This window comes from Phalacrocorax carbo, chromosome 1 (genome assembly GCF_963921805.1).
Source record: "Phalacrocorax carbo chromosome 1, bPhaCar2.1, whole genome shotgun sequence".
NCBI classification, from domain to species: Eukaryota; Metazoa; Chordata; class Aves; order Suliformes; family Phalacrocoracidae; genus Phalacrocorax; species Phalacrocorax carbo.
Window position 1 is genome coordinate 52,401,493 of NC_087513.1, and position 26,723 is coordinate 52,428,215.

At 40.1% G+C, this 26,723-nt stretch overlaps 1 protein-coding gene across 10 annotated transcripts; it reads left to right on the plus strand.

Moving 5' to 3' along the window:
• The first annotated feature begins 1,497 nt into the window (after positions 1-1,497).
• TMPO (thymopoietin) lies at positions 1,498-25,574 on the plus strand. 10 transcript variants are annotated; one of them, XM_064451415.1, is made up of 11 exons: positions 1,500-1,921; positions 11,681-11,807; positions 13,441-13,599; positions 15,102-15,202; positions 20,069-20,188; positions 20,293-20,388; positions 20,948-21,058; positions 21,929-22,018; positions 22,103-22,168; positions 22,330-22,424; positions 23,685-25,574. In XM_064451415.1, the coding sequence occupies exons 1-11, from the start codon at positions 1,679-1,681 to the stop codon at positions 23,974-23,976; spliced, it is 1,500 nt and encodes a 499-aa protein (XP_064307485.1). In that variant the 5' UTR covers positions 1,500-1,678; the 3' UTR covers positions 23,977-25,574. The 10 variants fall into 10 exon arrangements, with proteins under 10 accessions (XP_064307511.1, XP_064307485.1, XP_064307503.1 ...); XM_064451479.1 differs by having other exon boundaries at positions 1,503-1,921; positions 20,945-21,058; XM_064451441.1 differs by lacking the exon at positions 20,069-20,188 and having other exon boundaries at positions 1,498-1,921.
• Positions 25,575-26,723: the final 1,149 nt, after the last annotated feature.

Sequence of the window (26,723 nt, forward strand, 5' to 3'; positions counted from 1 at the left end):
TTCTGTTCGGGCTTACAAGCGGTAGTCAATCCACATTGGTTTATGAATATTGGCTTTGTGTGCATATGCTACAGATGGGAGGAAGGTGTTTCTACCCACTGTTCAGCCTCATTATCAAACAAACTGAAGGGGTAAAGTATATATGACACCAAGAACCAAATACTTTCAGATATAAATTATAATGAACTGCAGATGATGGCCACCTCACTACAAGGTAAACTGACTACCCCAAGCTAAGTTTCTCCCTTGTATTAATTACTTTGTTACACCACACCAATTCCTTAGTTGGAAGCATCAGGCTTCTCCTAGGCAAGGCCTTGATTTGCCTCAAAATTACCTTCCACACAAATAACCCTCAGCACCTTCATCTAGCTGATACTGTGGTAATGGCTAGGTAGGCAGGAATGACAGGCACCATATTTTGTGATAGAGCAAGCCCAAACAGAGGAAATCCCTCTCCTCACCAGCAATTTAAAACTTTTTGGAACATAAAGAGGAGAGGGTGCAAACACTAACAGTCCTGTTTTCATGTCAACAATTGATGAGAAAATTAAAATATTCACATTTCAATTCTTACATCTGATACTGTAACACAGTTCTCAAAAGCTCTGATATATAGTTGGATAGAAATATTAAACCATTGCATTCATAAAATACAGGGAAATTTATAGTCGTGCATGTTCCCAGCAAGTAGCGTGTAAACACAGGGAGATTTAACTCGTTTAAAGATTGTGCCGTCTTAAACTCAGTCCTACTTCCCCAGCTTGTGACATGCTTGTGAAATATCTGAAGTCACTCAACAAAACGACTATACGCCTTCCAAATTTTGCAACACTATAGAAACGATTCGATTTATTTTTAACATCGAAGTCATCACAACGAGGCAGCAGTTACGCTAGCAGATTAGCTGCCGGTTTCCCGCTCGTATTTCTCCTGAAGGCTGCCGGTTAACGTATTAGGTGAAGTGAAGCGCTCGGCCGGCGATCGCAGCCGGTTCGGTGACCCGGGCAGAGCGCTCCCTGAGGCGCTGGCGGCAGGTGTCACCGCGGGTACAGCGATCGCAGCAGGTTACAGGGAGCTCCGTAACCGCCGCCGCCTCACGGCAGGCGCGCGGCCGCCCCCGAACCGCCGCCCAAGCGCGGTGCTCCCACCCCACCTCCCAACAGAGGAAAACAGCCAGGAGCGCAGCTTCACCGCCGGGAGGGCGGCGGGAAGACCCCGGCGGTAGCCTTGAAAGGAGAAGCGCTGTTTGGCGAGGGCCCCACCGGGGCGAGAAGAGAGGGGAGGGGAAGGCGGGAGGACGCTGGCAGCTGCCGCGGCCTCAGGCGGTGACTTCCCCCGCGCGCGCGAGCACCACCCCCCACACCTCTCCCGCCTGAGCCGAATTTAAACTGCGTTACTATTGCTCGCGCAAAGCACTAACGCTGGCGGGTCCCGCGCGCCTCTCCTCTTTTCGGCCCGGCAGCCAATACTAAGGCCGCTTCGTTTTCCTCTCTGCCAATCCGGGCCCTGTTTATTGCTGGCTGGGAAAAGTGCTCGGTGTGCGCGCCCGGCCGCTGTGGAGCTGAGTCCCTGGCGCGGGGCAGGCGAGTCCTCCTCTTTTCCCTCCTCCTCCCCCGCCCCTTCTCCCCGCGCTTTGTTGGTGCTTCTCCCTGGAGGGCGGCGGCGGCCGGCGGCGATGCCCGAGTTTCTGGCGGATCCGTCGGTGCTGACCAAGGAGAAGCTGAAGAGCGAGCTGATCGCTAACAATGTGAGCCTGCCGGGCGGCGAGCAGCGCAAGGACGTGTACGTGCAGCTCTACCTGCAGCACCTCACTGCCCGCAACCCGCCCGCCATCGCGCAGCCCGACTTCTCCAGCGACGAGGAGCGGGAGCCCACGCCTCTCGGCGCCAGGAGCCGCGGCGCTGCCGCCGCCGGGCGGGTGAGTACCGCCGCCCCGGGGTCCTGCCCCCGCCCGCGCTCCCCCGCCTTCCCGGCGGCCTCGGGCCCTCTTTCCCGCCCGAATGTGTCCGGCCGCAGCTTGGAGAGCGGCGTGAGGCACTGCGGCTCCCCGCACGCCCTCCCGCGTGGGGCTGGGGACGGCTTCGCCTCGCCTTAGTTGAGGCGCGGCCCGGCTGGGCTGAGGACGCGATCGTGCCCGGCGGGGACGGCCCTTGTCGCCTGGGGCAGGGGAGCGCTGCCAGGCGTCCGCCCCGGGAGGCGAACCGGGACCCGCCGTGTCGGTGCCGGGCAGCCGCCGGCTTCGTCTCCAGGTCGCGTCCCGCGTGTGCGCTTCTCCGTGGCGGGTTTCCCCTCCAGCGCGATCGCGTGTGGAGCCTGAGACGCTCCCGACCCCCCCGACTGTAAATTGGGAAGCCTTTACTTTGGTTTGGCGGGCGGTCTCCTAAGTGTTGGAGGAATAAAGCGGGAGAAACTCTCCACGAGGCTGCAACTTTGGAAAGAAGATTCCTATTAGCTCTCTCAGTTGTACTGAAGCAACGCTACTCTGCGTGAATAGCTCCACATGAAAGGATGAAGCTTTGAAGGAACAGCTTGTTTGTTTTGTTTAATGAAGTGGATTGCTTAGTGTAAAGAGGGTCTGCTTAATGTAGCTGTGTTTTTCATACCTCTGAGTGTACGTTTTATAGCGAAGTGCTTCTCCTGCATGTTCAGTTGGTCGGCTGGTACTTGCTTCCTTAGACATAATTTCTTTTATCATGTAAGGAAAGGGGGGGAGGAGCTGATGCCACTTGGAATTTTTCCCATTTGGAAAACGTGATTTCCGTTTTAATAGGGGGCCTGTAAACTTCCTATATTGAGAAAGCAATCTTTTTATTCGTAATTCTAAGCTGTCTGGTGTCATGTAAAGGTTTGTATAATGTTCGCCGGCTACCGGAGTTATAATGTGTGCAATACTATCATTAAATACTTGTAATATCTGAAATACCGTATTTCAAAGCTCAGTTGTAAGGAGAAACAGACTCCTTTGAAGGTCTTTCATACTTTAATCTTTAAAAAACCCTAACAAACAGTTTTTGAATTAAGAAACTGAAAACTGCAACTAAAAGAGGAAGAGATTTCTAACCAAATTATTTACCTCTCTTTAACATTCAGGTACTTAACTGGCGTTCACTGGAGAAACTTTACAGTGAACTAAGACACTTCTGACTTAAAATGGTCTGCCTGTAGCATTTGTAAAGTGCTTTTGAGTAAAACAGGATGAGTCGGAATGGGACGTGTTTCACACTTGTGGGAGAAGGAGTCTCATAACTGCTGGAATTCCTAGTGCTGCCTTTTCATTTCCCTTCCCCAGTGCTTAAGCTTAAACAATTATGGGTGACTTTTTTGATGTTTACAGAATGGGTGGTGCTCTTACACTGTTGTTAACAATGTCTGGAAGGCTCTGTGCTATTTCTGCTAGTCTTGGGTGTTAATATCAGCAGTGTATCACAACATCCAAAACTTCAGCGAATATACTAGCGACAGTTGCTTGGATTTGGGTCCATCACGCTCCCCCCTGCTGGCCAAAACCAAACCAAAATTCTGTTGATGTATGCATGTTGTCTGCTTAGTACAGCTTAGGTCGTTCTGAAACGGCTTGTAGCCTGAGTAGTCGTTGTCCCTGTTAATGCCTCCTGGCCTGAGGGTGCTTCTCTGATCTGCGCTCCTTCCAAGAGAGTAACATACAGGTCTCCAGATTGACTTGCCCCAAAACAGTTGGAAGGGAGAGGCGGAGTGAAGGAAGCCTGACATCCGGGGGGTGAGATGCTGGCATGGAAACAAAGCGGAATATCTTGATAGGGTTAAGAGAGGACAGGAGGGAAAGCACTCAGACCTCTGAAAGAGAAGAAGCTAGAAATAAGGGGCAAAGAGAGGAAGCTGGGACTGCAAGGCATTACGGAAAGGAGGAATAAAATAAAGGAATCCTGTATTTCCTGTAAGTCACTTTGTAGGCTCCAGAAACAAAGGTAGATTCAGCAACCTCTGTCCTTTACTCCTCTGTGTAACTTAATTGTTTTACTTTAAATATTTCTTTAATGTATGCGTTTAAAAGGACCAGAAAACAATTTGCAGTGGGTGCATAAAAGTACTTTATAACATGTACTGGTATAACAACATGGCTCTCTTCTGTTGGTAGGTGGAGATCTGAGTAACAAAATTGCACTGCTTTATTAATTCTGGTTTTATGTATATTACAGGTCTTAAATTGTAGTATTGGTTTGTGTACATTGCAGGGGGGTATAAACCAGCTGTTTCAAACTTTTAGGCAGTCACTACTTAAAGTTCCTAGAACACCAAAATACTTTAGTATATTACAAAGGTGTCTTCTATGGGATCAAAAAAATTTGGATTGCTCTGTTCTGCATTTCCAGTATACCTCTAAGAATTTGAATACTGCTTAACTGGGAAATTGCAAAAAGTCACTTCAGTCCAGGTGACTCAGTCAAGGCTAGTATTAACTTGTAAAAACATTTGAAAGGGCACACGTGGGTTTGCATTTTGGAGGTTTCTGTCTGGCTGCTTTCTGCTGTTCCTTAATTTTTTTTGGTTTTTTTTTTTAATATAGCTTTGGATATAACATTATTATATAGTCCTTCAAAAAACCCCAACCAAACAAACAGGAAAAAAAACCAAAACAAAAACCCACAATTTTTGGGGGTGATGTGGGAATGAAGACTCACTCCTACTGCTGGGGTGGGTGAATGAGTGAATGCTGGATGCATAGAGGGAGAGGTAGAAAAGGGCCAGAACAGGTCTTGGAGCAAATAAATCAGTACTTCTGAATAGAGAAGAGTAATACAAGTGAGAGGCATGATCTGTTTCTTCAAGTTTGTGCTTATTTAGTAGTAATACCAGTGCAGCAATTGAGAGTGCTGAACTTTGCATGCCTGCCTGCTGAAGTCCGAACGCCGAGCGAGCAATCCTCTCAGTTGCTCAAGTCCTGTGAAAGGGCTGGGGTCACAGTCAAGCAGTCATGGGCATAGGCTATCAAAGGTGTACAAAATATTGTTTAATATGGCTTTCAGTGTGAAAAATCGATTGTAATGGGGATGCCATGCTGGCCTGAGTAAGGGTGGTCCTGACTTGCCAGTCGCTGGAGGGATTTGCCGGTCGCAGCCTTCCCCCACCCCGCTCGGGGCCGCTCGCGCCTCCCGCTAGCGAGCGCAAAGCGCGAGTTACAACCCTCGGGGAGCCTGGCGCTCGTGTCTCCGTGGGGGGGTCAGGCCTTGGGGCGGGGGTGCCGGGCTGGCCGGCAGGGGGCGCTCCGGGGCCGCCTCCCCGGGAGGCGCGGCTGCCCCGGCACCCTGGGAGTATGGCGGGGGGTGGGGGGCTTAGCAGGTGCTCCCCGCTAGGTTTGAATCGGTGCCTTACTTGATCTGTCAGCTGACTTATGGATGCTGAAGGGGGGGGGGGAAGCGGTGGTTTTCTTAACATGGTGTGAGAAACCACTTCAGAGGAGTATACTCCAAATATCCGTTTCGCAGCCATTGAAAAGACAGTAAAGCTAAAACAGGTTTCTTAATAGTGACAGTTCATGTTTTGACATTGCTGTAGTCATCAGTGATTTTAAACAGTCTACGCTGTCGTTATAATTTTCTATGTTCTGGGCATTTTATAATGCATTTGGGTGCAGATTTTTATTGATAAAAAGCTGTGCAACAATGAGACAAAACCCCATAGTTCTTTTTTTTTTTTCTATAAATTGTCTTTTAAATCCATCACTCTTCCAGAACAGCTCTATCAATACTACATCTAACCTATACCTCTCTCAGAACAAATAAAACCCTTAATATACTAGTGATGTAAAGTTGATGTATTGTGAGACAGTGTCATGCATCCATAGTGATGCTGCTGCTCCTCTGTTTATATTCATGTAGGTTTATTTTGACCTGTTTTTTATTCTGATACATACAGGTGATTAACATGCATGTATGAGGACATCAAAACTTACAGGGTTTTCTTCTAACAGCATTGTTTTCAGGCCCTGAAACCATCATGCTTTGGAACAGCAAAGTTAGCATCTTTTTGGCACCTGAAGTTTAAACTATTTCACTGTAGTAAGATCTTACTTCCCCTTTGTGAAACTCGGACAGTATTTTTATGATTCGTAGTGTGATGCAGCAAAGCCCCGTCCTATTGCATCAAATGCAGTCTGCTTTGTAGGAGATTATTTCAAATGCTGTCAAATATAAAAATCACTGAATCAATGTAAGATTAAATGTTAGCCCAAATATTTTTTAAAGAGCTTTCCTGTGCAATATTTGAAAATATAATTTTAAATGGTGTCTCTAGACACCACTTCTCTAGATGTAATACTTTTCTTACTTTTTTGGGGGAAGGGCTCATGTTGGCTATATGCTCTTACCAGGGGAGAAAAAGCTTTTAAAATTATGCTTGTTTGGGTCTCAGTATGATAATATTGTCTGGAGGAGGCAGTCTCTCCAGTTCTACTAATGTTTGGAGCAACTTTTTTTTTCTATGCCTGTTTAGCATAGTAGTGTGCGAGGACAGTGGCTGGTATGTGAAACATCTTTTTGCTGCAGGAGGAACCATCTGCATCTGGATGCTCCTGGTCCTGTTTAGTTATGGGCTGAATATCAGGACAAATAGCTCAAAGGAAAAATAACTACGAAATGGTATTTTTGCCTCTTCAGGAGCATTGTTTTAAAGCACATACCAAAAATACCATCTTGACACTGTTGCCAAACAGGAGCTGTTCAGAGCTCAGAATGTGTAGGGTTTTATGACTTAGCTTACTGGTGCATTTCATGTCCTGGAAGAATCTCTTCTAAAACAGAGTGATATTTTTGACCTTTAAAGTGGTGATTTGAAAATGATCAGTCATATGTCTCCTCCCCACTTCTGTTAATTAAGGTATAATGAGAGCATCTGGACCTTACAGGCCTGTTTGAAAGTTTATAGAAGAGGCCTATCAGGTAGAGGTTTCTTCTAGAAAGGTTTTTCTTGTTTTAGTCAAGTAGCCAAGTAAATTAAGAGCTAGCTTCAGCTCTTTATGGTCAGAATGGTGTGGTAGTGATAATACCTGTATCTGAGGTAACTGTATGCTTTTCTATTGGAAAAGGGGCAGTAATAGTAAAATGGTAGTTTATAAAGATTAGGAGTGTGGAGGGTGAAACTGCTCACATGGATAGAGAGAGAATGTAAAGCGTACATGCTACCTGCTGAAGGAAGAGACTGTATTCAGTGTGTCCTGTGTGTCCGTATCTCTTAATTATGATATGCTGCAAAATGTGACCCAGGACACAGATTAACACCTTTGTGGCCTTTTAACAGGTAAGTGCCGTTTATCTGAGTGACAGCTGTGGGCAGTAGGGGTGAGATGACTGAGCAATTCCAGCTGCAGTGAGAGGTCCTGCTGTGCTCTACTGCACCTTCAGACTTTCTGCAGTTTTAGACTCATGAACTAGGGAGATGTGCTTGTTAGAGTGCTGGTGTAATATTGGTGGCTATGTCTATATTCAAATAAAATAGTCCTGTTGAAGTAATTTTTGTCTAGCAGTGCATTTCAGTTGTTCAGCAGGGACACAAGCACAGGCCAGAACGCCAGGTCGGCATTCAGTTGATTGAGCCATGAGACAGACCATCTGCTAGTTAGGTTTCTTGATTTTTTTTTTTTTTGGTGAGTTTTTACTCTTCCATTTAAATTTTCTGGAAACAACTCTTCATTTATGCAGCATTCATCTGTCTTCAGAGTGGGTGCATTCCCTTCACTGAGTAATGTGGAGTTTAGTGCCTGGAGGGGAGGGGGGCGTTAAGTAGTCCCTAATCTTATAATTTAGGACAGCTACATACATACGCTTGGAAATTCTAAGTCTGGCACTTACTGAGGCTAAAAAGTAGAGAATTCTTGAAGTTGAGTGTATCAGTATCTCTGAATTACGGCTGCATAATTTCCTTTCCATTGTTTATTTTGTCTGTCCTGTAGTTTTTGGTAAATATTGTCTCCAGGCATTTGAGATTAAAAAGTTCAATAGGACTTGTTTGTTTTTTTTTTTAAAAAAAGAAGAAATTCTATTGCAGGAAATGTTTGTGTATGATAGAATAAAAAGTGCAAGGGGAATAGAGACCTCTGTATTTCACAGCATAAGTCTATTATTGAGTCTTGGCACGTGCAGTTCCTTATCTTCTCTAAGAGAAATAGTGTTATGTTTTACCAGAGAGGACACTGTACAAACTGGAGAATTAAAGAGCATTCTGTTGGCATGATTTGGGCTTTCTTAGCCTGTCTTAACCTCATTCAGAGAAATAGTAAAGAAGCCCTGAGCCTTTCTGCTTCTAGTGATGAAGCTGCACCTGTTTGGGATTAAAGTCCTTGAATATCCTAATGTAGGTGCCATTTAACTTGGGATTTGAAAATGCTTCTTTTGGTAATATCCAATAGTTGTCTGTTACTATTTAATTACTGCTTCAAGATATTACTTATGCTTGTGTTTGGTGGAGTAGTGCTGGAATTAGTAAAGGTAGCTGTAAAATTTCTCTTAAACTGGTCTGTGGCTATTGGATTTCTCTTCAGCAGGAATGCCAAAGATGAGGTAAGGGATAGCTTCCAGGTCTGAATTCTCATCACTTGCGTTTTCTGCTCTTCATTAGTGAGAGAAGGTGAAAGCTTTTTACTGGGGAGAGGTGGCACTCTGAGAAGATTAACTTCTCTTATGCTCTTTTCCAGTGGCCCTACAACTGAGAATGCTGTGTTGGAGCCCCATGCTTAAAATTCACTTCAGTACTTGTTTGAAGGGTTGGGTCCTACTTAATATGAAACTGAGCCTGAGAGGTACCACTACCAAATTGCCATCTCTTTGGTGTGAACAAATCTCAGCTGAAGTATGCAGATCCTCTTCCATCTTCTGTTTTGTAGAAAATGGCAGCGACTAGAAATATTTTTTTAATGCTAGCTCTGGATGGAATTAGGTGATCTTCAGAAAAGGATTTATCGGTCTGAGTATGTGTGTTGCAAGAATATTTGCATTACATGTGAAGTGGTCAGCTGTGCCGCCTTACTGTGGCAAATCCTGGTGTTCGTGACAATTTCATTTTAAGCGCTTCACTTCTTCACTACAGTAAGTCACTTGAATTTTACTAATGGTCACTAGATCAGGAATATGTGGGGGTGTGGGGTTTTTTTTGTTCAGCTTAATTTGCAATGATAGATTTTTAAAGCTAGCCCTTTTGATCTGTCTCACAGTGTAGTTCCATGGATATGTTGTGATGATGTAGAGAAAGTGTAGTTGTGCTTTATACTATAATAGTAGTTGTAATTAAAGCTGGTGTTGCTGAGGTTAATGCTGTTGTACCGCAGCCAAGGTGTGAGAGAAATTCTCCTATCCTGCCTAATGCTTCTAGGGACTGATCTTATGGTCCAGTGAGTGATTAAATGGCAGCTTTCTACTTGTACAAGTAATTTGCTTCTGCTTTAAGGAGAATAGGTATTCAAAAGTAAAAGTAAAAGACCTCGCAGAACAGAAGGTAATCAATTCATCTGGCCATATTATTGAACAACACGGGTTACCTTCAGCTTTTCATCCCTTCCCTGCCCTTTTTCTCTGCTTAAACTGACTATTCTGATGGTCTCAATGTGTGGTAATACTGTAGGAAAAAGTCAAAGGGTACTTGGAAGAAAAAAAATACCAAAGATACTCTAACATATCTGAGTTTACTTGCATTAGAGAACCGTATTACTCATTAGTTCCAGTTAGATTTCTGGTAGTTAAGGTTTTGGTAAAACATCTAGTAGAACGCTGAGTAGTTCTTCTGGTATATATTGTTATAGACTCTTCTGTGGCCTCTGAGTGATACAAAGACAGAGATACCTTAAGTTTCCAGTTTCTTTGAAGTGCCATTGGAATGTTGATTTAATGCACCACAGTAGTAGTTTGAAATATAGATGTAGTATCTTAGTTAATCTACTTGGTGATGTGTGCACACACCAGAGCTGTCAACAGTCTAAACAGATCCCAACAAGAAAACCCAGCATGTGTGTTAGAACTCTTTTCCACTGTTTGGATAGTACAGTAGTCCAGAAAAAATGCACTGAATATGAATTTCTTGTTAATGTGATACTTGAAATAGTGTTATGACCGACAGATGAAAGTAAATAGTCTCCTATAGCTGCAGGTTGTTTGGTTTTTTGTGTACTAGATCAGTAGGCTCAGTTGCTTCAAAACCTAATTAGATTTTTATGTTATAAAGGAGTGGAATGATTGATAAACTGAGCTGTCATTAGTCAAATCTGCCACTTTAGTGATCCCATCCTTTCTTCAGACTGCTTGGAGTCTCTTAGAATTAAGAAATAGCACGAGTTCTTGGAGATACTGTTGCTTTTCAACAGCTGATTTTAAGCTCAGCATGCTGGTTTTTTCACAATCCAGGAGTTGCAGGAAAATCTAATTTAATTAGGGAGTCAGTTATATTTGAGAAATCCTCATACAGTCCCTCTGTAGCTTTTAAATATCAAGACACTTGAGGCAAGACCAAGCTTGCATGCAAACCAGTGTTGAACCGGCATTAATAGCTTGCTAGATGCTGTTGACTCTTGTCAGTCATCTTATAGTCTTTTAGTGCTATCTAACTAAAGACAACAAGAAAAAAACCTGTTAATTGTGACCAAGTATTATAACAATTGAATCTGGAATTTTAGTCTTCGGTAAATACCCGAAAACCCAGATAGCCCCTCTGGGCAACCAAGCTGAGGAACATGTTAAGTGTAGAAGTTGTATCTTTCTTTATCCTACAACTCTGAGATACAAACAGGACTTATTTCAAAGCAGTACCAAGATCTTTCTTGGTTGAGAGCAAGCAGATCCTAAGCATATTTTTTTCTGTCTTACCTCCTCAGTCTCTTGCAGATCTTGGAGCTTGAAGTGTCTATTGTAGAAACATGGGCTTCCCAAGTTGAACAAATGTTATGATCGCTCTGTTTGGATACAGTGGAAACTGCTAATTTAAGAGTAGCATCTTGGCAGATTATTTTGATAACCATCTGTATGTGGTGGTGCTGTGTTGCCAACTGTTAGAGTAGTGTTGCCAGAGTTGGATTTAGGATCTGTTAGAGCTACAGTAGCAGAGGCCTGAGCAGACAGGCAGGTTTTGAAAATGTAAGGGTGTTTCTGGTTTTTGCCTTGCCTGACTTGCTTTGTAACATCGTGTAATCTTAGAGAGAACACCAGGATAAGTGGGAATGGGGTTTTGGGGAACTTGGTTCAGAGGGTGTGAGTGCTGAAGAACTTGTTCAGTATCATTAGGGGAAGAACTATTGATGTACTAGGTGGAAGAATAATATGAAGAAATGCCGATGGAACATATATTCTTCTAGCTTGGAGTAGCGATGGTGAAACAGCTAGGTTACCTCTCCAGTCATAGAAAAGAAATACTCTACTATTGTTTATTTGAACTTCAAATTAAAACACAGCATCAGAATAATGAGCAAGATTTTTTTTTTTAACATAAAGGAGTCTTGTAATGGGTATATCCTTACATAAATTAGGAAACTCTTGCATGTTTTTTTAGCAGGTGTAAATGTTTGAAGTGTTTCATATAGGCTTTACTGTGGGAGGAATGGGGAGAACATAATTTTTTGTATGTTTAGGAATGTAATATCTTCCTGTTCCCTTAGAAGAAAAAGAGGTGTTCTGTATTAACTGGAAATGCTCTTGTTTTTTGTTTTTCCCTCACGCACTCGCAGAAAGCCACAAAGAAAACTGACAAACCCAGGCTGGAGGAGAAGGATGACCTAGATATAACAGAGATGAGCAATGAAGATCTTCAAGAGCAACTTGTGAAGTATGGGCTAAATCCTGGCCCGATTGTAGGTAGGTCAACTGAACTAGCAAATATTAATCCATTCAACATATTTCTCACTAAGCCCGAGTTCTCAGTACTCTAAGCTTCTCTGATACAGTTAATAAGTTTAGTACCAATACCGTTACAATCCTGCTTCCCACTTAAGATGTTTTCATTGAACTGTTTACGCTGAGATGACTTGAAGCATCAGTGTAGGCAAGTCCATGGTTTGTTCCTTTTGTATTCTAGGCCAGATGGAGGTGTTCCAACTTCTGTTCTGAAGCTGTGTAACTGTTAAGTTCAGCGCTGGGGTAATTAGGTCTTCTGATACAAAGGTTGAGATCTGGGGCCTGCTTAAATAGAAAATACATCTTACATAATAAGCTAATAGCATTGAGACAAGAACGAGAACATGGAACTTCCCCTTCCCTAGAGCATTTCCTACGTACTGCATTGTGCAGTAATATTTCCCTTTGCTATTTTTTTTTCTGGCCCCTTGAACCTAGCATTCTATCCTGCATGCTAACCTGTGTCAGGAGAGGTCCTGACCCCAGCTCAATCTCCTGCCTTGGGCACTTACCTGTGATGTGTGGGATCAAAGCTCCTTCCCTTTCAGATTGTGCACCAGCCTAATGGCAAGGGATGTTGATTTCACAACTCTTCAAAAAAAGATGGTTGCCTGTAGTTTGCTGAGCCTTCCGTGGAATGTTCTTGAAATCCTGGGTGGATGGAAGTGTCAGTGATGGAGTCCGGGGTCCTGTCTGTATTCAAAGTCTTAAGCATAATATTTTCTGTTAGCTATTTCTGTATGCTTTCCCATTCAACCTATTCCTCTTATATAGTGCCTCAGTCGTCTGAGAAATTCCAAGTACCTATGCAGTCCACTGGAAAGATGTCCAAATTTGGTCTAAGTAAAAGCCTTAGTTCTTATGGGGTATGGATTCTATTTCTTGTGAGTCTGCCACTCCTTTTTGAGCATGGCCTCCTCTTATCTGAAATTTTCTAAGGTTAGACTTTCCTGCAGCTAATGGCTCTGGCACCGGTGACCTCTACAGATTTCTGCCAGCACAGTCCTGACATGGAAGTATGTGCTAGACTTAACTTTTAGTGTAAACAGCTGTCCTCCTAGATCAAGTGAGCCAACCTGATGGCTAGATGCTGCAAACAGCAAGTTCTGTTGTTGCTGCTTAGTTGCAATACCTGTGATGCTTATTGGACTGAATTTACAAACAGGGCAAAGGTTAAACTGCAGGGGAAGGGGTGTTAATTCCAGGGTAAAGGGATTAAGAGGATAATAGTTGAATTTGGATTGAAACTGTCACCCTTGCAATATTAATCTCACTAAACTTTTTTTCTGAGGGCATAACTCGTGTAGTGCAACATACGAAACAAAACATCTAAACAGCAGGTAAGTTCCCTTTCCATAGACAAATCATAGCAACTTTGAGTGTACTAACAGGTCTAAGTTTATCTTAAGAATTCTCTTAAACCAAAAAGAAGCCTTAGAGGCAACGTTATATTCCTAGAGGTATATGCTTTGGGCCATACAGATGGATTAAAAATCAGAAACATAGGATATTCCCAGGGAATATAAAACAGCCAAGTTCTAGCAACCAAGCCAGGAAAGATGAAAACTTCAGCATGTTTCCTTCGTTGTCATAGCTTCTACCAGGAAACTTTATGAGAAAAAACTGCTGAAATTGATGGAGCAAGGTCCAGAACTGAAGGCGCCTGTGCCTCTCCCAGTGATTTCTTCAGCTGCTGAGAACACCAGGCAGAATGGAAATAATGATTCTGACCAGTACAGTGACAATGAAGAAGGTAAGATTTAGGTGGAACTTGCATGTGAACTATTCAAATTATGCATTAGTAATCCTTGTAGTAGAAGAATACCTAGAGAGGGCATGATCTTGCTATTAGGTGAGGCTTTAAGATGCTGCTGTAGGCCGTGGGAGTTATATAGTTGATCATGCAGTACTAGCACAGTGATCTAGGTGCCTGTTCTGGGAAAGGAAACTTTTTGATACTGAACTATTCCCTTTTGTCCATTTCCCCCAGGTTGGAGCCTGTAAATCTGATAGGTAGAACTGTGTATGAAGTGTTCCAGTGTTCTCTGTGCTTTATCTAAGTGCGAGTGCAATTTTGTCTTACGGTGCTTACAGTAGTTATCTTTACTGTGGGATAGTGTATGAATGTGTGTTTATCCTGTACTTTTATGTTTAATGTCTCTTATGTATGACAATTCCTTTTATACTCTGTTTCTTACGGACCTAGTTTGGAGTGGGTTGATGGATTGGTCTTGGGTGCAGTTTTTTGTGGCTTTAATATCAAGTTTATATCAAAAAAGTATAGGAGTGGGGGAAGTAGAACCTATACCGCACCATCATACATCTTACAAAAAGTAAGAACAGTGTAGGCTTTAAAGAGTGTCTTGAATGGAATGTTAGAAGGTCCTTATTTTGTGTGGTTTGGGTTTGGGGTGTTGTGGTGGGGTGTTTTGGGGATATTTTTTTTAACAGGAACTTCCAGGGTTGAAATACAACTAGAAACTTGATGAATCTCCCTTGCGTATTTAGGCTTGTTTTTGAACTTTAATCTCTTGCACTTTTTTGGGGAGAGGAGCTGTTTAGAGATTTATTTTAAGGACAGCCAAGAGCCCAGTCACAACTGATGGCTATCTCCTTATGCTTGCATATACTTCATTTAATTACCAAACTGTTCAAACACTGGGGGGAAAAATACCAAGCACACACGCCTGCAAAAAAAAAAGTTTTCTATCAATGAACTCTAATAGCATTACACCACCATTATTTAGAATTTTAGAAAGGGGGTGGAAATAATTAATCTTCTTACTGGTAAGATGACTGCTGACCACTTAGCCGCCTTCTGCATCAAAAAAGTTTTATATAAAAGGACCTACTTTAAAGGAAATAACTAACAGCCTAAACAATGTTGGAAAACTTCAATACCCTTAGTACAATCAATAATATAATGGTACTTTGGTTAAAGTAATTGGAATCTGATACCAGTTTCTAAATGGAACTGCTGGATTGGTCAAAGCTTATCTGAAATGTAGGATTTTTAGGACAAAACTGAAGTACTTGGGTCAGTATTTTAAAACAATTTTCAAGCTTATTCTTCAAAAGCCTTTGTTATAAATTCACTGGAGAATCTTAACTGTATCTCACAACTTTTTAAGGAAATGATAACTCTTAACAATTATGTTGCCTTTTAAAATGAATTTTTATTAAAATACAATTGGTTTAAGCTAGTACAACAACCAGTAGCATTATAGAAACTAGTTATATTAAAACTGGTTACAGATGCAACAACTGAGCTGAGGCTTGAGAAGAGAGAACCACTGAAAGCCAGGACGAAGACTCCAGTAGCACTCAAACAAAGAAGAGTTGTTGAGCACAACCAGGTATGTTTGTTTAGTTTAGTGGCACCTGCAATGGCTACTAACTGCAGGTGATGGGCTCACTACTTCTAACGTAAACATATTTGATTAAATGGGCTATATATTTTTTAAATGTTCAGAAAGCCTGTTCTAATACAGCATGAAAATCTTGTGAATTAACTGTAGCTGCTGGTTTTAGCCTGTCTAACATTCAGAATTATGGTCTGATAAAAATTGTTTGGCACCTCTCAGAGAATAATAATAGTCGACCTTAACATGTTTAGTTTTGGAAATCTGACAGGTTTTTAAGTCAGATGGGCTGATGTCATCCTGTTGGATGCTTTTGATTCAATAAAAGAAGCAGTTTCTTAAAAAAAAAAAAAGAAAAAAAAGGCAAAAAACCAAACCCCCACCACCCCCAACCGCAACAAGAAAAGCTTGGGAAAAGGTTGGGGGTTTTGTTCTGTTTTTTGTTTGTTTTCTTAAGAAAGGTTTTTAAATATGCATATCATATTTCTATCATCTGACTTGATATCTATAGATATACGTATGCATTTCAAATACATCTTTTTAATGACTAATTTAATATGTGAGTGTATATGCCTATATTTATATATATGGAAATGTGTGTATGTGCCTATGCATGTGTACTAGCAACCTATATAATAGTTTTTCCTCAACTGTGCTTGTAACAGCAGTACTAGAGTAGACATTAATTTGTTGGAAACCTTCTCCTAAGAAGAAAAATAATAAACCAGTTTAAATCTCACTGTATGTACCATCTGTCCCTTACTTATAAATATCATTAGTTCTATTGTCTTGGTGAAAGAGGGGTTTTATTTACAGAAGCACCTCAGGTTTTCAAACTGCTGGCTGAATATTGGATGCAGTAGTTGGTGGCTAATTTGTCCTTGTGATGTGACAGTGTCACTAAATACCCTGCTCCCCAGCTTAGGTTACTTAGGATCCTCACAGTGTTATTCATCTGACCAATAAGTAGCAGAGTTGTGCTACAGTAAAGGACTTGTATAGAAAGCACTCAGTGACTTAATCTGACCTGTTAATAGCTTGATGTATTTTAGGAGACCAGTGACTTTTCTTACGGTAGTGTGGTAAATGCCAGATACTTCCTATTTAGGTAGTGTATATGTATGACTAAACATGCTTTTGCTATGAATGTCTCTTAAAGCAGGTAACATGCTGCTGTGTGAGCTTGGGTAATATAACACAGTTACGGAGATCCATAACTAGTTCTGCTTATTTTTAATTGGATTTTAGGGTAAAAGCTAAACAGATTTCACTTCTACAAATCAAAACACACACATAGTTCAACACAAAATATTCCTTAATTTATTCAGGCAACTTCTGCTCATGATGGTCTTCATAATGGGAACCAGAATCTTGAGGTTATTGTATTTTAAGGATTACTCTTTTTTCTAACTTGAATTCACCCAGAAATCCCTGCCAACCTCAGTATAATAGAGGTATTTAATTCACCTATCGACAAAGCAAGCTGCCTAGTCTTCAGGAACCCACTTACATCACTGCATCTCTTCTCTTTTATTCTGTATTTTTGTGGCATTTTCAAGTAACGAGTACTTACTCAATTTTTTGTCATCCAATTTAATTGTAATAATGTTAGGTCATCATTGTGTTTTGTCTTGCAGTCTTTTACATGTGCAGTACAGGCACAATATTTTGCAGCTTCCATATTTTAATTACCAGTAGCTAATAAAAGGAATATCACTTGATTAATTAAAAAATGATCTAATTTCAAAATGATGCCAAATTCTTCAGGATCTCTAGCTTCTTAAACCTTTCACCTTTCAACTCCTGACTGCTATGTTTAAAAAAAATCCAAAACAAACATGCCCTTCCCCCCCCCCCCCCCCCGCCCCAAACCCCAACAAACAAAAAAAACCCAACCCACCAAACCAAACGATGACCAACAAAAATTTACAGCTGCTTGAAGCCAAGAACAGCTCAATGTTTTGGGCTAGCAGATGTGTGTAGTTATATATTTTGCTGAGAATAAAAGCGGAAGATGCTATCTTTTTTTCTTTCCCTCTTCCTGTGAAATGGGATCTTAAGTTTGCAGCTGGTGTGACAGGTGACCATAATAATTCTGCAGAATTATATGCAACTGTTGTGGACTGTGTGGCATTGGCTCAAAGATTATGAGGCTCTGAAGAGTGGTGGAGCTGAATCGGTTGGTAGTGTGGTGTGAGGAGACTTGTTAGTCACTTCTAGGTCCTGTCCAGCACTAGTCTTAGTCCAGACATACACAGCTGAAAGGATTGTCTGTCATTTGGCATGGATAGGTGTTGCTGCTCTCTTAAGAAAAGAGTGCAAATAGATAGTCTTTAAGCATGCTGGTGCAAGAGAAACTGGGTGGGGAGGTTGAGCAGGCTTGAGTCTTGTCAGTCAGCAGTGGGAGGCTAGATGAATTTGAGCTCAGCTGTTTGTGCTTAGTTGCCTCTTCGTAGTGAACTGGAATAATACCCTAATTTGCATGCTCCTTTCCAATCAGGTAGGTGAATGTAGAGTTAAGAATTCAAAACTGAGCCTAAGGCCTCATAGTAGATGGCACTGGACAGAAAGAGGTGGGCTAAATAACTTAAGTGTTAAGGAGTCCTAGCAATGTAGAACTACTCTCTCTCCTTGAGACTCTGTATAGTGACATTTTGCATGGGCTGTGTTTTACTTCTCCCTGCATTTTTTTGAGTCCTATATAGCTGGGCTTTTTAAAAATAAAACATGCACCTTTGCAGCTGCTGGTGTACAAATTTCATGTGGCATACACCCAATAAAAAACTTGGTAAGTGACAGCTGAGGTAAACTCATAATTTATAGCTTCACTGCTTGTGAGTAATACAACAGTTAAGCACTATTCAGCATGTGCTTTTGGGTACCACACCATTGTAACTTTCTCTGGTTATATTCAGGGTGTTGGTGTACCTAAACATGAGTATTAAATTCTAATAGGGTTTATTTAGTTTAGATATTTGTGGGATAAGGAGACATGGCCTGCTCAATTGACAGTGAGGATAACTATGAACATAGACAATAATTTTTTAAAAAAATTTTTTTAAAACTTTGAATACACTCTGCTGAAGTCTGGATGGGTCTTATGCAGTAGATTCTGTTTTTTTCCTAGACTTTTCATGCAAGAAAAAACTCGAAGCGTGGTACTTAAAACACATGATTGACAAGCATCTGAAAAACTAAGGGGAGAGGTGGTTATTCACTGAAGTTCTAACTTTTCATTAGAAGAAAACTAGTTCCTAGTCAAATGGCCTGGGGCAGGGCAGCTCTCCATTAGTAGGATGAAGGAATTGCCTTACTGATATCTTGAATGGAATGTGTTTGAGTGGAACCACTCTGAAATTAGAGTTTTTCTTTAAGCTTCTAAAGAACAACACATCTTAAATAGAAAGTGTGTGGGGGTGAGGTAGGGAGCCATGGTTGAAGGTTGCTTTTCTTAATAGGGAAGAGAAGTCGGTGTATGGTAAATATATAAAGAGGGGTTGGGAGATCTTTCATCAGAATTATGCTTAAATTGAAAAGAATATGGAGACTTAAGCTGAAATCTACAGTTCTCAACAAAACATCTGAATCTGTTCGGACTTGAGGTTTGTGCATAAATGTACATCATTTGGTTTTAAAAGTATTCCAGTGACTTTGGAGTAAAGCAAAACACTTGTGCTCCCTCTGCTGGATATGTGGCAGCTGTAATACAGAACATGGATTAAGAATCAAAGATGATCAGCTTCTGGTTTCACTGGAGCAACTTTGAATATACAATTGAGGAACGGATGAGGGCATTGTTATACACCACCACACACACACACACACCCCCCATCCCCCCATAAAAAAGTACTTTCCAGCCTGCTCTTTTAACACATTGTTTTGGGGCTAATACCATTCCAGTGAAGTTATTTCTGCTGTTACACCTGTAACTGACAGTTGCACCAGTCTATATAACTTCCATCAGTACCATGCGTAACTTGCAAAAACTTGGTAATACGTCAATGCATGAGGTGTTACGTGCAAAGATTTCAGTATTAACAAAGTAATAATTTTTATTTTTAAACTTAACCAAATAAAAAGGAAAATCTTGTATATAATCTAGAAGAAGCAGGTCCTCATGTCCCTTTCCTTCCAGGTCTACGTTTGGAATTAGTTTTGAGGAGGGTTTTCAGTTTGAGCATAAAACTTGCAACAAGGAATAGGGAATGATCTGCATTTGCTATAAAAGTTTGGTGCTTTGTGTTGTTGCTTAGATTTATAAAGATCTGTGTCAGGCTTGATTGTTTAAACCCACTGTTATGTGAAAATTGTGTGAGTTTCATCTCTGTACATGGAACCTTTTAAGATTAGAAAATATCTGCCCCTGTGGCTAGAGATTAGTTCCTGCTGAAATGTAGATGGCTGTGCCTAAACCATTCCCATCTCTGCTTGAGAGAATAGACCCCTATCCTGGCAGAGAACATGGTGATGCCTTCTGCCTATGCTCGTAGGTTTTTTTTTTTTTGTGTGCGTGTATGTAGGCAGGTAATGCAATGGGCCTGAAAGCGAGCATATATGCTGTGCATGACTTGATGTAACTACTTGTAGCATTAGTTATTTCACGCTATTGCAGTGAGCAGATTGTAAGGTTTCAGTGTTGGGCATTGTCTAGTCAGTTCTGTATTTGAAAAATAATGTGCTTTAAGTATTGTGGTCAATGCTACTGATCTAGGTATTATTGAATGTATTAGGATGCAAACTTTTTTGGATTGCAGACACGCTGCTTCTGGAGTATGCATGCTATTCTGGCTTTTGGTTGTGGGTATCCAATGTTGAGAGCTGGCTTTCATGTATTTGATCATGTGTTTGATGCTCAAATAGACCTATTCTCAAGATGAAGTTACTGAGACTGTCTGGACAAGTGGATCTTCAAAAAGTGGACCTCTGCAGGCATTTTCTAGGGAGTCTACAAGAGTGTCAAGAAGAACACCAAGGAAAAGGGTGATGAGAGGCTTTTATAATAGACAAGCTTTTCTTTTTTTACTATCAGGGTCCCTGTGGCTGTTGTATTCAATTGTTTTCTTTTGTTTGTTTTAAACAAACAGGTGGAAGCTACAGTACAGTTGCCTGTAGATGATGCTGTAATAACAGAGAGTACTCCCATAGCTGAAACTATATTGACTGCAAGCAACGAGACCCTAGTAAATATGCTTAGTAATATGTTTAATAAATCGTGCAAGTGGTATTCTTCTCTAATATATCTTTCCTGACAGAAACATTCTGTTTCGAACAGATAGTCTTAACTATCCTTAAAACAGTCTTCTATTCAGTAGTCTTTGAAACCGCATATTCAGTATCTGTATTAGTACCTAATGCTGTTCACTTTGAGATGGGACTAGGTAGACCCCGTAGGTCCTATCTAATGTCTTTTCTGGGGGAGGGGCAAGAAGAACCACTTTAAAAACTCAGATAATTTCTTAATTTATTTAAGTACATGTAGAATATCTGCTATTAAGTTTGACTTTTCTTAGAAACTAAATAGCCTTTATGTTTCTAAATGGCTTAAAAGAAACTTCTTGGAATAATAAGCGATCTGATTCCTGTGCTTATTTAAGAGTATCTGTTACATAACCTTCTTGAGTGAACTCCTAACATGCATATATGCAGTGCACATAAAGGCTTTGTTTGGTTCTCCCCTCTTCTCTGTTTTATTGTGTATTTTGGTTGATTCTGAGTTTGAACAATTTTGAATCTCAGCAGGTTGTCAATAGGGTGCCTGGAAATATCAAGCATGCAGCTCCTACACTGTCAATCAGTGAACTCTCAGACATACCCAGAAGAACACCAAAGAAACCACTGATGACAGCTGAAGTAAATAAATTAAAACTTAGATTGCTCTTGCTTACTCTCTGTGAACAAGATTCTTGTATGTGCTTACTCATTAGTATGGAACGGGTAGAGGATGTCACTGCCCAGGTGGCACTAGTCAAAATAGACTACCATAAAGGAGAGAATCTAAACGTATTTTTATATTCCTCTTTTAGATTTGGGGGTGGGGGGATATCCTGCTTTTCTAGTTTTTCTTTAGTTGATTTCTTTTTTTTTCCCTAAGCCAAATACATTTTGGTTTGTTATTTCTCCTTGTGCTGCTACTTTTCTGTACAAAATATAGATTTTTTTTTTTAATTCTTTGAATAACTCAGAGCAAAATTGGGTTATCTACCTCTGATCTTGTAAATCAGACTACCCTGAAAAACCACAATGTCCCTTAATTTAGGGAATCGAAGAGTAGGATTATTCAGACTGAAAGCCTGAATTTAAAAAGCATCTGTAGATTCCTATCAGTTATCAAGAAAGAAAATAATTCTTTTACTGTTAACCTGTTCAAGCTATCAAAATTATATACCTTTTGGACAACTGTCTATAGCACTTGCAAGTATATGTAACATATCAATGTAGTACTGTAATATTGTGGAAATTGACGTTACAAGATCATGCTTGTCTGAATTTAAATTGAGTTCATTGCTTAATATAGTTACTGTAAACTGTATTAACACTTGTGGTGCCTACTCCACCAGTGGGTCTGACGTGAAATGGGCTGCTTTATTTGTTTATAATGTGACTGCAATGTAGACTTAGTTGTTGAATAGAAGATTGTGGGAAAACTTGATATTCTATTTCAAACTGTGTAAGTTTTTTTTCAATTAGTATTCTACCATACTGTGACATTGTTTATTACAGCAAGAAGAGACAGATTGCCTACATCAATGCTTTTTAAATCATGTTGGCCACAACCAATCCTGTGATCTGCTCAACACAGCCATGATAGAGGTGATGGTTAAGAGTTATTTTAATCATCTGCATCATTGGCTGGCAGGTGTATTATGTTTGTACAACATATTCTTTATCTTAAAGGAAACTGAGGAGAGCACCAAATGCTTTAGGACACCAAAAGTGACCAGACAGCTGCCACTGACAAAGGTTAAACTAACTTCTAAAACCCAAGAAATAAACTTCTTGAGTGTCACAGGGTGACTCATTCAGTCTTACAGATTGCACGTGGTTATGGTCACTGAGATAGCTATGCAGGAGTTTTTTTATTTTGTGGTCTACTAGGCCTGTAACTGTTTTTGGTTTCCTAGGTACTGGAGAGAACTCATACAGAAGAACGAAGAGTAGAAAGGGATATTCTTAAGGAAATGTTCCCTCATGAAGCATCAACGCCTACAGGAATTAGGTATTACTAAGGTTTATGGGGTCTTGTTTCTTGGTTCTTGTAAAGCTATTTAAATTGAGATGTGTCTTTTGATTATATTGCTAGATTTCTGAGGCATAGTTTTTGCATTCTGGCTCAATGACAGTTGAGATGACTACCTAGCTCTTCTATGTACATAGTTTTGTTAGCCAAAACAGTCTCCCCTTTATTTAAGTTGGGGGTGGGAAGACAGGGTGGTACTAGAGTAGGAATTATTACTGGAACTTCTGGATGCTGGAAGTTAAATGGAGAGGGCTTCTCTGTGGTAATGGCTGTAATACTTAAGGTTTTGGCTAGATGCAGCTGTTTTAGGCCTGCTGTTAAAGCATAGGTTTGAACTTCCATTTGAAAAAGCACAAAAGACTTTTTAAATAACCTATTTACCTTTAAGTACCCGTTCTGTTGCAGTCAAAGATTACTCTTAGCATGAATAAGGATGGAATCTAGGAAGGGCTATTAAATTCTTCTTTGCAACTTTGTATTTAAACAAAAGTTGAAACAACTCTCTGATAATTAAGCAATTCACAAACCTTTGCCCTGTTTGGAGAATATGAGAAAAAGTTTCCCTATGTTAAGATGTGAAATCGACTCCTGTGTTTCCAGCATGATATTTATAGCTTCAATTTAACTGCAATTGTGTAAAGTTTTACCATAAGGAGAATATATGGTACCAATTACTATTACTGTGGCATATCTGCTCACCATTTAGCTCTGTCCTCTCGTGTTTTGAGGTCTATCAGTCTAGTTAAATCTATGCCACTTTTTAAAAAGAAAAATCATGCATGTGGATTCCTTGTATATTAGGACTTGGCAATGTATGTAGGTTTCTTAACCCTTACTGCTTTGTCTTCTGGGTCTGTGTATTGGCTTAGCCATCATTAGATATTTTAATGGCCAGGGACAATCCTAGGTTTAGAAATCCCAGGGGGGCTTTGTAAATGATCATTAAAGATACGGATAGAGACAGACACTTCTTAGAGTTTTATTGCCAGTTATGATCCATTGATTATGTGGATAGGATGAAGTAAAGTGGCATCTGAGGTTTAGGCCGTATTTATTTTAATAATGAATGATTGACTTTAAAAATAGTGATCATAGCCATGCTAGAGTTTGAGATGGATATTTCAGGTACTGTGTTCACTAGAAATAATTTTTAGTTCTTCAATTGTTCTAAAATTTTCCTGTATACCTTAGATTGCTCTTTTAAATACACAATATTCTAATTTTTTTTTAAATTAACAGTGCTAGCTGCCGCAGACCAATCAAAGGAGCTGCTAGTCGGCCTATAGAGCACAGTGACTTCAGAATGGAGGAAAGTTTCTCTAAGTATGCTGCAAAATATGGTACCTCAACTGACATCAAGTCAGAGAAACCGCCAACAAAAAAAGAACGCTCCATTCCCCTCTGGATAAAAATTCTTCTCTTTGTTGTTATTTCAGTCTTCTTGTTTTTGGTTTATCAGTCTATGGAAACTAATCAAGGAAACCCTTTCTCTAGATACCAAAATATTCCCCTTCAGGACAGTGCCAACTGAGTATCTTTCTGAAAGGCACACCTGATTTGATCTCCTATTTTTAATTGTAGAGAGCTCTTCTGCCCTCTATCGGCTCAAGGACTTCTTACAAATAATGTGATTGGAACCTGATAAATTGGATAAATGAAGCAAGATAATGTTAAATGGACACCGGTAACTTTCTGGACTTTGGACTAGTAGGAGATCACTTTGCCATAGGGATAACATCTTTTTTAGATCTTTGAACTTTTTGTAGGCTTTATTTTTTTAATGTGGACATCCTTTAAATTCATTTTTGAGAAACTGTATATTTGTTTCTGCAAGAACTTGGAAGCTGAGAAGGGCAAAATGTAGTAAAATGTGAATCTGTGTTTTTAAAGCTTTTCCTTTGTACAGAAGAGAAGTTGTACTTTTGTCTCTATAGATTATCGTGGAGGAGGATTTTAACACGGGTGATTAAGGGAAATGCATTTTTACATGCATTTTTTCAGTAACAATGTAACTGAATTTGATCTCTTGTAGGATGTAGGGAGAGTACAACTACAACCTTTTCTGTAGATTACTGTAACTTTTTAGTAAATGTAACTGTAAACTTGTTTGCATTTTTGTAAAAGTCTTAGTATCATTAGTAACTCAGTTTAAGTGTAACATCATTTAAGTGTATCCCTTCATTTTAGTGCTTACGGTGTTGTAGGAGCTGATACAAATCTAATTGGCAAGAGATGTTTTAGAGGAACTTATTTATTAGTCATGTGTGGAAAATAAAAATTGCATCAATATAATTTGCTACTAAAATACTTTTTTGGGTCAAAGTTGTTAACTGAAGCAGTCTAAATTCTGACTTAGCAGTGGTCTTTTTTTTTTTTTTAAATAAGCAAGGTCTTTGCAATACAGCTTTATGTGATTATCTTTGAATAGTCATGTAGAGAAGTATTCTCAAAGTGTGAAAATTCCATATGAAGTTTTATTCTTGTACGAAGAGGGCATTGCTGCGTTTCCTGCTACAGTTTCATCTTCTAAGGTGAGATTTACTACTTTCATGCAATTGAAAATTTTTCTCAGTGGAAGCATGCTGAAACACTCTATATTGTGTAACTTAGTTGAGCAGGCAGCTGACTTCACTACTACCAATGAAGAGTGATAAGGAACAATTTTTTTTTAAAGTGAATGTATACATTTCGGTGCGCTTAAACCTGCAGCATACAGATGTTCAGTCTTACTGCTTGGTACAAAATCGCAATAAATCGTACTACTTACTCTTAAAGTGCTACTTATAAAAAGCTGAGAACATTAGTTAATAGTCAATATCTTTTTACTCTAGGTACAGTTATTGTGTAGACTATAGCTATAGGGAAGCTTTACTTTCTGTGAACTTTGGGACAAACATGGTAATTTGTAGCAAAGCAATAGGGTTTTTTCTATTGATTAATGTGTTTTCCTTTTAATCTGCTTTTTTGAGTAATCCAAATTGCTAAACCTGTGTCCATCCTATAGAAAATTGTAACATAAGACATTCACTTTTGGTGTCAAAATGCAGAAAAATAAAAATGATTTTAATGTGTGTGGATTTTCATTATCAAAATAAATGCATTGCTGAAAAAGCAGCAAAAGCAAGACAACTGATGTATCAGTGGTATCATTTTGTGCTGCTACAGTCTTCCATGTTTCAAAAAAAAAAATCAGAGTAAAAACTCGAGCAGTTGATGTCAACACTTGGTTGGAGGAATATTCATCATACTTGCACTATAATAATAATTTTGTACCATAATTCTTTAGGCTATGTTGGGCCTTTAATTTGGTTGGGGGGAGAAGCTAGTCTTCATTTGCTTTTTCAATGCTTAAGGAACTTCCTTTTCATTTAAAATTATTTTTCACCCCACTTTGCTGTATTGTTTTAACATGAGATATATCTTTCTCTTCTAGTTACATGAAATACTTTCAGTTGACCTCCTTCAGGGATACTGTTAGCATCATTTAAAAAAAAGCAAACCCAAACCCCAAACAAACCCTAAACTGAACTGCACTGCAATTAAGTGTCGTCATTCTTTAATTTATGCACTGTTTTGGAGAATCCTCTCGGCTTCAGTGTTACTTCATGGAAGGTAAAGACTTTTCTATGTAAGTCCTCAGAGTAACCTACATGTAGCTCAGTTGCAGTGGGAAGACAATGCATCTTCAAGAAATGAAGGAGCCTCTTTATACTTGGGGCAATTAATGATGTGAGATAGCTCTGAGATGAATCTCTTCCTCCTTTGTTCCCTATCTCCCTTCCTCCCCTAGCCCCAAATATGGATTCACCAGCATTCCTAAAGCTATTCGTGTTGTTCTAAGAGTAGCACGTCATACTAATGGTACTAGCTGAATAGCTGCATGTGCTTAAAGCCTTCTAAATACTGCTGTATAAATTACACTGAAGGATACTGTAGTCTTTGTATCAAAGTACTGAAGCAAGAGGAACTGGTTTTTGTGCTGGGGGGTTGTGTGTTGGGTTTTTTTGGGTTTTGGTTTGGATTTTTCTTTTTCTAATCTCACTTTCGTTCTATTAGTTTATCTTGGCTTCTGGACAGAGCCAGGTTTAACCTTCAGAACCAGTCACAAAATAGAGTCATTTTATGGACTGATATTAGTATCCTAATTCCAGTTGCAAATATTAGTTGAGTTCTGACGTAGTAAATATTGCTTAGGTCCCTTTTAGGGCAAAAAAAGTCTGGAGAAAGGCCTGTGTAAGTTATTAGGCATGACAACGTTTTCTTTGGCTTTGAGTTTTG